We start from the raw sequence: 10,001 nt of genomic DNA, 5'->3' as shown, positions 1-10,001 counted from the left end.
TACCAGGAGGTCAACCTTTTTCTCAGTCTCCAGAGTGCCTTTAGCTTCGAAGACCAGGAAATCTCCCAGCGAGTCACCCAAGGCGGGCCCCACCTGCCCCCGGTCTTTCCCGTCCTCAAGATGGCAGCTGGCGCGAAAACCCGGGGCTGCGCGCGGGGCACTCTGGGAGCGGAAAAAGGGAACCGTGGCGGCGGCCGAGCCGGAAGAGGAGGAGCCGGGCCTGGAGGATCCGCGAGAGTCCCTGAGGCTGCCGGTGTTTGCGGGTCGCGAGGAGCGGGGCCTGCCGGGCGGCGTGTGTCGCGATGCCGGAGCTGGCTGTGCAGAAGGTGGTAGTTCACCCCTTGGTGCTGCTCAGTGTGGTGGATCATTTCAACCGGTGAGCGGGTGCGCGGGGCGGCCTATCGGGATCGCCGCTGCTGAGTCACTGGCACGCTGGGACGGCGCGGCGGCCGCGGGGGTGCTGATGGGCCGGGGGTGGCACTGACTCGCCCAGGGGCCCGGACCACCCTCGGATCACGAAGCCTAAATCACCCAGCATCGTCCCCCCGTCCCCATCCGGCACTCCGCGGTCCGGACTGCCCCTTCCTTTTACCCAACTCCGTACGCTGCCAGAATATGGGGGCAAGCTTCAGTTGGCCCTGATCCCCCAGGCCTCGTGCCCATCTGTCACTTCGTCCGCCCCTTTTCACCAGAAAGACTCGGTGCCTCGTAGGAAAACGCTGCAGATTTGTGCTTCTGTGCCTCTGAAGGCTGTCACCAAAATTCTGGTCTCAGTACCCTGAAGGGCTCCCGGGGAGAGCTGTGGTTTCTAAGCAGGAATCTGTTTTGGTGGGAACTTAAAATGTAGATTAGTTGTCAAGTGTTTCTTTTAAAAATAAGAGCATTAGGAGATTTGGGCATTAATGAATAAAGATAAAACATTCCACAAATGTTTCTTCCGCCTTCGCTTTGCTTGTTTTGGAGCTGTTCGTCCCGCTGGACCTGTTACACGTGTTCATAACTTTTACAAGATAATTACTTGAATTGGCAAGTGTAAAGACAAAGTCAGTTGTTGAAGCACCTATTCTCCTGCAACTTGCCTTGTACAACTCATTCAGCCAGAGCTAAAACAAAACAAAACAAAACAAACAAAACCCTCCACTGCTTTGTAGAGCCCTCAGTCTAACAGGATATGAGGGCATTCCCACTGTACAGTAGTTACTATTTTTCTCCCATAGGAACTAGAGGTGCTAAGGGGGCGCTAATTTCAGTTCTGTTCGGATGACATGCTGCAGACACTACTGGCTGCTGTCATAACAGATGTAGGGTTTTAAAAACCATGGGTTTTTGTAGACCAAAAGAAAAGCACACGGTGTGGAAGTTTCCTTGCAAGTGTGGAAAATCAGTGCCTGAGATTTCCCAAAAATTCAGAATCACCAGGGATATAGAATCCTTAACTTGGTTTGACCCAAATCCCAAATTTAATAAGCATTTATAAAGTTGCGGAGCCGTGGGGCACCTGGGTGGCCCAGTCAGTTGGGCGGCACCGACCACACCTCAGGTCATGATCTCACAGTCTGTGAGTTTGAACCCCGTGTCGGGCTCTGTCCTGAGAGCTCAGAGCCTGGAGCCTGCTTTGGATTCTGTGTCTCCCTCTCTACCCCTCCTCTGCTCACACTGTGTCTCTCTGTCTCTCTCAAAAATAATAAAAAATAAAAGATTTTTTTCCAAGTTGTATGTTTAGAAAAATTAATGCATTAAATACAGTGACTGTTAAGGAATTGTGGTTCGTTTCACATTGGCGTGACCTTTGTCTTTGAACATAAAGTTGTTTTGTGTCTGTGCCTCACATTTGCTAGCGGTTAAAGGAGAATCCTATGTGAAGATCTCATTGAAATGAGATTGTATAAGTGAAACACTTGTAGCTCCTGAAGACAAAAATCACTGAGGAGGTTTGACAGGTAGATAGAAATGCTGAAGTAAAATCTTTCTCACTTGTTCAGCCCTCCTCTCAGTGTAATTACGTCACCAGCTCACATCTGACCTCTGCCTGATTAAGCCGTTCACAGAGACCAGATGGCACACACATTAACTCAGGGTCAGGACCCAGTGTCTGAGCCCCTAGATGGTACAAAGAATTGTAACTTCTAGTGGGGCTTGTCCTCGTGGGCTAGATAATCCAGAGAACAGTTGGCGCACCAGACCATAAAAGTGGTTCTACATTAGCATCTTTATCTCTGAAAATATTTGAGGATAGAGAAGATGGGAAAAGTTTAAAGGAGAAAGCTGCAAAAGAAAAAGTGAAAGGTGGTAGCATAACTGAAATGTATTTTTCAAACACCAACCAAATAACATTTTAAAACTCTTAACGATCTGGGGAGTTTTTATTTTCTCCATTTTCATTTCTCCATTTAAGATGAATAACTGCAAACTTTATAAAGTTTGAAATGTTAACAAGCATGTTATTTCTTAGAAATAACAAGCGGGTAAAAAATGCCAGTGTACAAAGTTCGTGAATTACCTATTATATTTATTAAGTTTTAATATTAGGGACTAACCTAACACATTTGTTTACTGGGATTAGATCGCAGGTAGACTAACTTGTATCTATACCATTGATATTTCCTGTTGAGTATCTGGTTGTTGGCTTCACCTCTCTGTGTGCCCGTCAGACTGACCTTCTGCTTTCTCCCTCAGAATAGGCAAGGTTGGAAACCAGAAACGTGTCGTTGGTGTGCTTTTGGGGTCATGGCAAAAGAAAGTACTTGATGTATCCAACAGTTTTGCAGGTACAAGACAACTTTTACATTTTTCTGAGCATGGTTAAAATGTCAAACAGCTTTAAAATAAAAAAAGAAACCCTCATGGTTTCCATTTTTACTACAACCCAGAAATTCAATGGCAGAATTGCTAAAGTATAGAAAAGGGAGGCTAAAGAGGACTCACTAAACTGAATAGTAAATATTTTAAATTTCCTGACCAGAGAGTCTCCATTGGAACTGCTCAGTGCTGCTACTGTAGCAGAAAAGCAACTGTAGACAGTATGTTGACAAAGGGGTAGCTATATTCTAGCAAAACTTTATAAAAGTAGGCAGCTCTGATGTCGTAACCTTGCAATCCCTGTAAACTGTTAACCATGGTCATGGGTTGGCAAGGGGAAGATGGAGAATATTACCTTTTACTCAGCATCATGAATCTTTACAAGAATGTATCCAGGGGCTTCTAGCTGGCCCAGTTAGTTGAGCGTCTGACTCTGATTTCAAGTCAGGTCATAATCCCAAGGTCATGGGATCTATCCCCACATCTGGCTCTGGGCTGAGCCTGGAGCCTGCTGAAGATTCTCTCTCTCTCTCCCTGGGCCCCTCTCCCCTGCTGGCATCCATGTGTGCACTCTCTCTAAAATTAAAAAAAAAGAATGTATCCATGTATTTTATGATTAACAACAAAGAACAAAATAATTGGTCTGGAATAAACTGTAGACCTGAGGTCACAATCTCCAGTATCTGAAAGGACTGAGCAGTAATGTTATTTGTTAAAGGGAAATATTGGGAAGTGATCGGGCTTTTAGCAGACTGATGAGCTTGTGTCCCTGTTAAGGTGGGGACAGGAGGGTCCTCTGTCTGTCTCTAGCCAGTTATTGCCAGGTCTTTCAGTTTCAAGAGAAGTGGAAGTCTGGATTTATATATGAAATCTCCCAGTTTTTAATGACAGCAACTTAAAAAGTAATTTTAATGCTGTGTTGAACAAGCCAAACATATCAATCAGATGTGGCCTTGGGTCTCCAGCTGTAACATATGCCCTAGAGTTCTGTCTAGCACCCTAAACTACATCTTACTTATTTTTTCTCCATAGTACCTTTTGATGAAGATGACAAAGATGATTCTGTCTGGTTTTTAGACCATGATTATTTGGAAAACATGTATGGAATGTTTAAGAAGGTCAATGGTATGTCTTGATTGATTGATTTTTTAAAGAAGGTGTTGATTTATATCTGTGTGTATTTGTGTATGCATGCCCAGCTACATGCCCCTGGTGTGCTGTGGGTTTTTTTTCCCTTTTCTACGTATTCCCTTCTCTTTGTTTAATGTCAAGGGCTCTTTCACTTGGCTAGTCTTAAGTAAGACTAGTGGTAGTAAAGGAATGAGGTGGAATAAATGAGAAATTAGAGTAGCAATTTAAGACCAGATAGACAGGCCTAGGTTTTGGGTAAGAGATCTAGCCCTCTGCAGCAGAAAAGTGAAGCACTATCAAATGAAATCCACCTGCCCCTAGAGCTTAAGTACCACCACGGTAAATCTCTCTCTGTCACGTGTCATCTTTGTTTTATTTCCTTAGAGCAACCACATAGCTCTTAGAGCTCCCCCCACAGCTCACGGTTCTGTGTGACAGAGACTTGTGTTTGTTTACATATTGTCTTGGAATTGTTTTCTAGTTTCATGTGTGACTGGCCTCATCTAGTCTGAGATGTGGGTGTCTCTGGATTTCCCTCACTGCTTATTTTCTGAGAATTCTATTCCTGAGTTTTAGATTTCACAAGTATGTCAAGGCTTAAAATAGGTGTCTGGAATTTTGAAAAAGATAGAGAACATAAGAACTAGAGATCTTACCATCCTTTTGGAGGGAACTCTATATAGATCTTCATGTAACAGTTCAAAACCATTAATGTTTTCCTTCCCAGCCAGAGAAAGAATCGTTGGGTGGTACCACACAGGCCCTAAACTACACAAGAATGACATCGCCATTAATGAACTTATGAAGAGATACTGCCCTAACTCAGTAAGTTTGCTCTGTGTTTAAAACTCTTGAGTGATATTCCTTGCCTGCTAACTTATGTAAGCATTTGGATTTGGATAGCAGATCATTTCACTGCTTTTTTCTCTATAAACTGCTTGTGTTGATTGGTAGCATTTTCTTTTCTTTCTTTCTTTTTTTTTTTTTTTAGCTTGTTAATTAATTTATTTTGATAAACACTGTCAGTGCAGAGCCTGACTCAGCTGGGGATGGATGGGGTGGGAGGGTGAGATCATGACCTGAGCCAAAATCAAGAGTTGGACACTTAAATGAACTAAGCCACCCAGGCATCCCGAATTGGTACTGTTTTCTACAGTTTACACTAACCCAAGATACTTATAAGTAACAGTAAACGTGTGCTAAGTGCTTAATCCTCCCAATAGCTATATGGGGTTGTTACCTCTTTACAACAAGAAAAGTGAGGTTCATAGTGGTTAGTAAGGTCTCATACCTGTTGGGGATGGGACCAAAATGTTGCCTGTCTTGATTCGGACTTTCTTAGACTTGATAACCGCACTGTACTACCTCTCAGCTTGTTAATGGGTGGGGGCGAAGAGCAGAGAAAATGGTGGGATCATGTGAAATGTAGACTCATTTCTGCTGAAAATTCCAGCTTATGTCTGGTTGAATGAATGAATAGCTTTAGTAATCCTCATCAGAAGGGTGGCTGTGATTATGCCTTATGCTTGGTGTGAGCTGGTTTGCTAAAGTGTGTTTTTCTGCCAGGTACTGGTCATTATTGACGTGAAGCCAAAGGACCTGGGACTGCCCACAGAAGCATATATTTCAGTGGAAGAAGTTCACGATGTAAGTCATCTGGCTATGAGCCTCGGAGATTAGATTTTTTGCTTATTGGACTATTCAGATTTTTTGTTGTTTTAGTCCTTTCTCTCTAACAAGGAGAAGTTTGTTGATTTCTGTCAACAGTTTGATACTATGTTTCTTTCCCCCTTGAGTTTTTGAATGGGCAGATTTTAGAAATTGACAGGACCATACAAATCCAAAATCCCCTTTTACAAATGAAATTGAGGCCCAGAGTCCTCCTCATACATTTGTCCAGAGATGTTGACAGCACAGTTAAGTGCAAAGCCTGGTGAGTTTAGTCTTAATCTAATGTAGTTTCCACTGTTCTGCTCCCCCTGGGCCAGCATTGCTTTCTCCTTGAGGATTTTCCTTCCCTGCGGACAAGATAGAGGTTTTCTAATAGAGTGAGTCAGAGCTGCCTGGAGCTAGATGGCAGGACCCATCTGTGTGATTTGACGCCTGACTGTTCCACTCCACAGCATCCAATACCTGCTGTATGGTCCATTAGCTTGCACTCCAGGTGTAGACACGAAGAGGTACCAGAAGATAGCTTTTCCCTATTTCCAAGAAAACTAAACTCTGATTCTAGGGTAGCATGTGGTGTGAAAATATATGTGTTTTGTTGTGAGCATAAAGTTTTGCACTTGAACTCAATCTTGAATTTCCAAAGTCAAAAATCTAAAGGATAAAGTCTGGATTTAGATAGGTAGTCTTTATCCTTATGTCCAGCTATTAAATCAGGAAAAAGATTTTAGGTTAACTCCCTGCAAATGTTCCTTGCACTGAACTCTATCTGCCTGTTTCTCTTTTTGCCTTGCCACTAGGGAGCTTAGGTGAAGATTTATTGCCTTGTTGAAATAAGGCTTTCATCCTTGGTCTGATACGATTTTTAAGTTAATTTTACCCTGCCCTTTCCAAAAAGAGTTAGAAGTTCTTACACCCATACACACACACAAAAGCAAGATTTTTCAATAAGGGATGGAAGGGACATGAAGGCCATAACAGAAGATGAAGCCAAGGGAAAATGAGCACCTGGAAAGCCGTGCCATGAAGTCCTGGCCATTCTAGCTTCCAAAGTAAAGACATAAATGGCATTTGCAGGATTCACACTGTCCTGGATAAAATAATTACTGCTAACATTTACACCACTTAATATAAGTTAAGTGACTTTCCCAAGGTCCCACAGCTCCCATAGAACCCAGGCTGTCTGGCTGCAGAATGTGCCCTCACTGCTATGCCCTCCTGCCTTGGCAGACACTTCATAGCCTTTACAGAAGATGTACAGCCTCTTCTCTGGCACGGGGTCTGTGGAAAGTTGCTCCGCAGCCCCATCAGGAGGTCCCCAGGTGATACAGTGAACCACATCCCTGGACAGACCTTTGATTAATTCAGGCCACCGGAAAGCTGGTTCTGACTGCATTGTTTTGGTGCTCTGGCATCACTGGATCTGAGGGACACTAGAACGTTCAAAGATTATCTGACATGAGCTTGTTTCCAGTACAGGTATTGTGTATACTGCCTATTCTAGAAAGGATTATATGCTTTAAGAATCAAGTTAATCAAGACTTCCTCGAGTGTCCATCCCCACAGTAGTCTTAAGGGACTGTCAAGATTTTCTGCGGAAACACTGGGCAGGGCCATTTGTAATGTCAGCTTAGAAGATGAAGGTTTCAAAGCAAACTCCCCCATTTCTGCCGGCACATGGAAACCTAGTTAGTACTGTACCCGTGAGGTGATTTGACTGAAAGCAGAGGAACCAAGGTGTGAGAAGGAATGGGTGTCATTGTGCTTGTAAGCAAATAACCAAGGTTAAGCCTCCTCTCCTAGGATGGAACTCCAACCTCAAAAACATTTGAGCACGTGACCAGTGAAATTGGAGCAGAGGAAGCTGAGGAAGTCGGAGTGGAGCACTTGTTACGGTGAGCCTCAGGATGGCGTCAGAGTCATGAGCGGCCCGAGAGGCTCTGTCAGGAGTAGAGAGATCTGGGCTCTAGGCCCGGAACATTTCTAGGGTGTCTTGAGTCACGATTTATGATGGTGGGTAATACATCTTGTTGGGCAACTGCAGTATTGACGTGACAGGAACAGATGTGTGAAGATGTGCAGATGTGTGCTCTTGCTGTGCGTGTGGTTCTCGGGGAAGGTAGCCTGCCGACAATCTATGTGTGAGGATGGATTTTTATTTTAAGATACTGTAACCCTCACTTAATTCAAAAGGCTCATAGTTTTTCTCAAATAAGATTCCTTCCAGTTCACAATTTAGTCCTGACTGATTTAGGCTCCTCACAACATCATACAGATGAGGACGGAGAAAATGGCACCCTTTTCATGGAAGTTGAAATAGATAGTTTTGTGGGTTTTTTTTTTTTAAGTGAAATGGTTTCATTTTTAGTTCTCTCCTGTGTTTTGAGAAATGCCTTGCGATGAGAAAGATAAAATGTCTGCCTCCAAATAAAAACAAAATTAAGGCACTTTATCTTGATAGAATGATGAAGTAACATTTTTCTTTTGAAAACCTGCCCCTCCCCGCGAAGCTGGGTGTTTGCCTGGATTCTGAGACCCTGTGTGATAATACAATGCACTGATGCTTTTGCCTGCCTTCTTGTTACAGAGACATCAAAGACACTACAGTGGGCACTCTTTCCCAGCGGATCACAAACCAGGTCCATGGTTTGAAGGGACTGAACTCCAAGCTTCTGGATATCAGGAGCTACCTGGAGAAAGTGGCCACGGGCAAGCTGCCCATCAACCACCAGATCATCTACCAGCTACAGGACGTCTTCAACCTGCTGCCGGATGTCAGCCTCCAGGAGTTTGTCAAGGCCTTTTACCTGAAGACCAACGACCAGATGGTAGTGGTGTATTTGGCCTCGTTGATCCGTTCTGTGGTTGCCCTGCACAACCTCATCAACAACAAAATTGCCAACCGGGATGCAGAGAAGAAAGAAGGTCAGGAAAAAGAAGAAAGCAAAAAGGATAGGAAAGATGACAAAGAGAAAGAAAAAGAGAAGGAAAAGAGTGACGGAAAGAAAGAAGAGAAAAAGGAGAAAAAATAAAACATGTAGCTTTTTAATTTGTAAATTAAAATCTTATAAACTAACTCAGTGTGCCACTAGAGGGTTCTTTTTACTTTACGTGCTTGTTAAAAGCTGTACTGCTGAGAGCTCTCTGCCCCGGGTCACTCTTGCTGCAGCGTGGAAGGGAGTGCACAGAGGCACTGAGCTCGCACCTGAACCGCAGCTTAGGCTGCCGTGTGTGTGGGACACGCTAGCTCAGGCTTCCGGTCATGTGAGAAAAGTGAGGAGAGGTAAACGGAACATTATTGGTACTCTTCACTCTTACCTATTAAAGTGGAAGTTGAATTTTCCCCATCTTAAAAGACTCTTGGGGTCTGTTTCTGGCAGTTTGCAAAATTGCAAAACGGAATGCATGAATTCCAGAAGTGCTCTGCCTTAGAACACCCTGAGTCCTGACCCTCTGAACTCTGTACCCTCAGCTCTGGCATTCTCAGGGCTTGGGATCCAGCCCCGAATATTGTTTACCTTTGAAGACACAATTAAATGACTTGGTTTTTAAGTCTGTGTTCTAGTCGTTTTTGATTCTGGGAGTGGCAGTTGTTCTCACAAGCAGCCAAGACTTCCTTTTTCATTGAAGTTGCCTTAAAGAGTTATTTTAGGGACGCCTGGGTGGCTCAAACATTTGAGCATCCGACCTCAGCTTAGGTCATGATCTCGTGGTTCCTGGGTTCAAGCCCTGTGTCAGACTCTGTGCTGACAGCTCCGAGTCTGGAGCCTGCTTCAATTCTGTGTCTTCCTCTCTCTCTGCCCCTCCCCTGCTTGTTTTCTGTCTCAAAAATGAATAAACCTCAAAAAAAATTTTTTTATTAAGTTATTTAAGACTTGGAATCTTTCATGAAAGAGAGTCTCATTTGTTTAAAAACATCCTGATGGTGTGAAGAGCTCTCAACAGCCCAGAAGACCTGTGTCCTAGTTTGTGCCTCAGGTTTGTCATCTGTCAAGTCCCTAGAGCAGTTCTTCATAAGGGGCATGGTTACTGCGGTAGGTGCAGGTACATTAGACCACAAGATTAGGGGTGGGGGGAGGTTACTGAGGATGGAACAGTTTCCCCAAAACAAGTGCTCAGGGCTCAGAACAAATAAGGTACTTAATCATTAGACCTACAGTAGGTCCTTTCATATTAATTTCCTTTCTTAAGCACTTAGAACTTAGGGGTTCTCTAATTGCTAAATGGACTGTCACTGTTCAAAGATTTAAGAATATAATAAAATGGCACTAAAACTAAGTCAACTGAATCTCAGAAACCACTTTCCGGTGTTCTAATGTCTCAAAAAGTTACCAGAAACCTCCATCTTTATTCTAAAGAGCTATGGGGCGCCTGGGTGGCTCAGTTGGTTGAGCGTCCAACTT

At 43.8% G+C, this 10,001-nt stretch overlaps 1 protein-coding gene across 1 annotated transcript; it reads left to right on the top strand.

Moving 5' to 3' along the window:
- Window positions 1-202: 202 nt before the first annotated feature.
- On the top strand, window positions 203-9,150 carry PSMD7 (proteasome 26S subunit, non-ATPase 7). Its single transcript, XM_003998205.5, has 7 exons — window positions 203-376; window positions 2,677-2,768; window positions 3,832-3,924; window positions 4,658-4,755; window positions 5,497-5,577; window positions 7,402-7,493; window positions 8,186-9,150. Exons 1-7 carry the CDS (start codon window positions 303-305, stop codon window positions 8,628-8,630), a joined length of 975 nt encoding a protein of 324 aa, XP_003998254.1. The 5' UTR covers window positions 203-302; the 3' UTR covers window positions 8,631-9,150.
- The last annotated feature ends 851 nt before the right edge of the window (window positions 9,151-10,001 follow it).

This window comes from Felis catus, chromosome E2 (genome assembly GCF_018350175.1).
Source record: "Felis catus isolate Fca126 chromosome E2, F.catus_Fca126_mat1.0, whole genome shotgun sequence".
In the NCBI taxonomy this organism is placed as follows: domain Eukaryota; kingdom Metazoa; phylum Chordata; class Mammalia; order Carnivora; family Felidae; genus Felis; species Felis catus.
The sequence above is the reverse complement of the archived record's forward strand: the minus strand, read 5'-3'. Positions and strand labels throughout refer to the sequence as shown.

Bases quoted from the DNA above. Each gene is read 5' to 3' on its own strand.
- PSMD7 (XM_003998205.5), top strand. From the start codon at position 303: ATGCCGGAGCTGGCTGTGCAGAAGGTGGTAGTTCACCCCTTGGTGCTG. The intron at 3,925-4,657 runs GTATGTCTTGAT...TTTCCTTCCCAG, and splicing joins AATGTTTAAGAAGGTCAATG to CCAGAGAAAGAATCGTTGGG. The intron at 4,756-5,496 runs GTAAGTTTGCTC...TTTTTCTGCCAG, and splicing joins AGAGATACTGCCCTAACTCA to GTACTGGTCATTATTGACGT.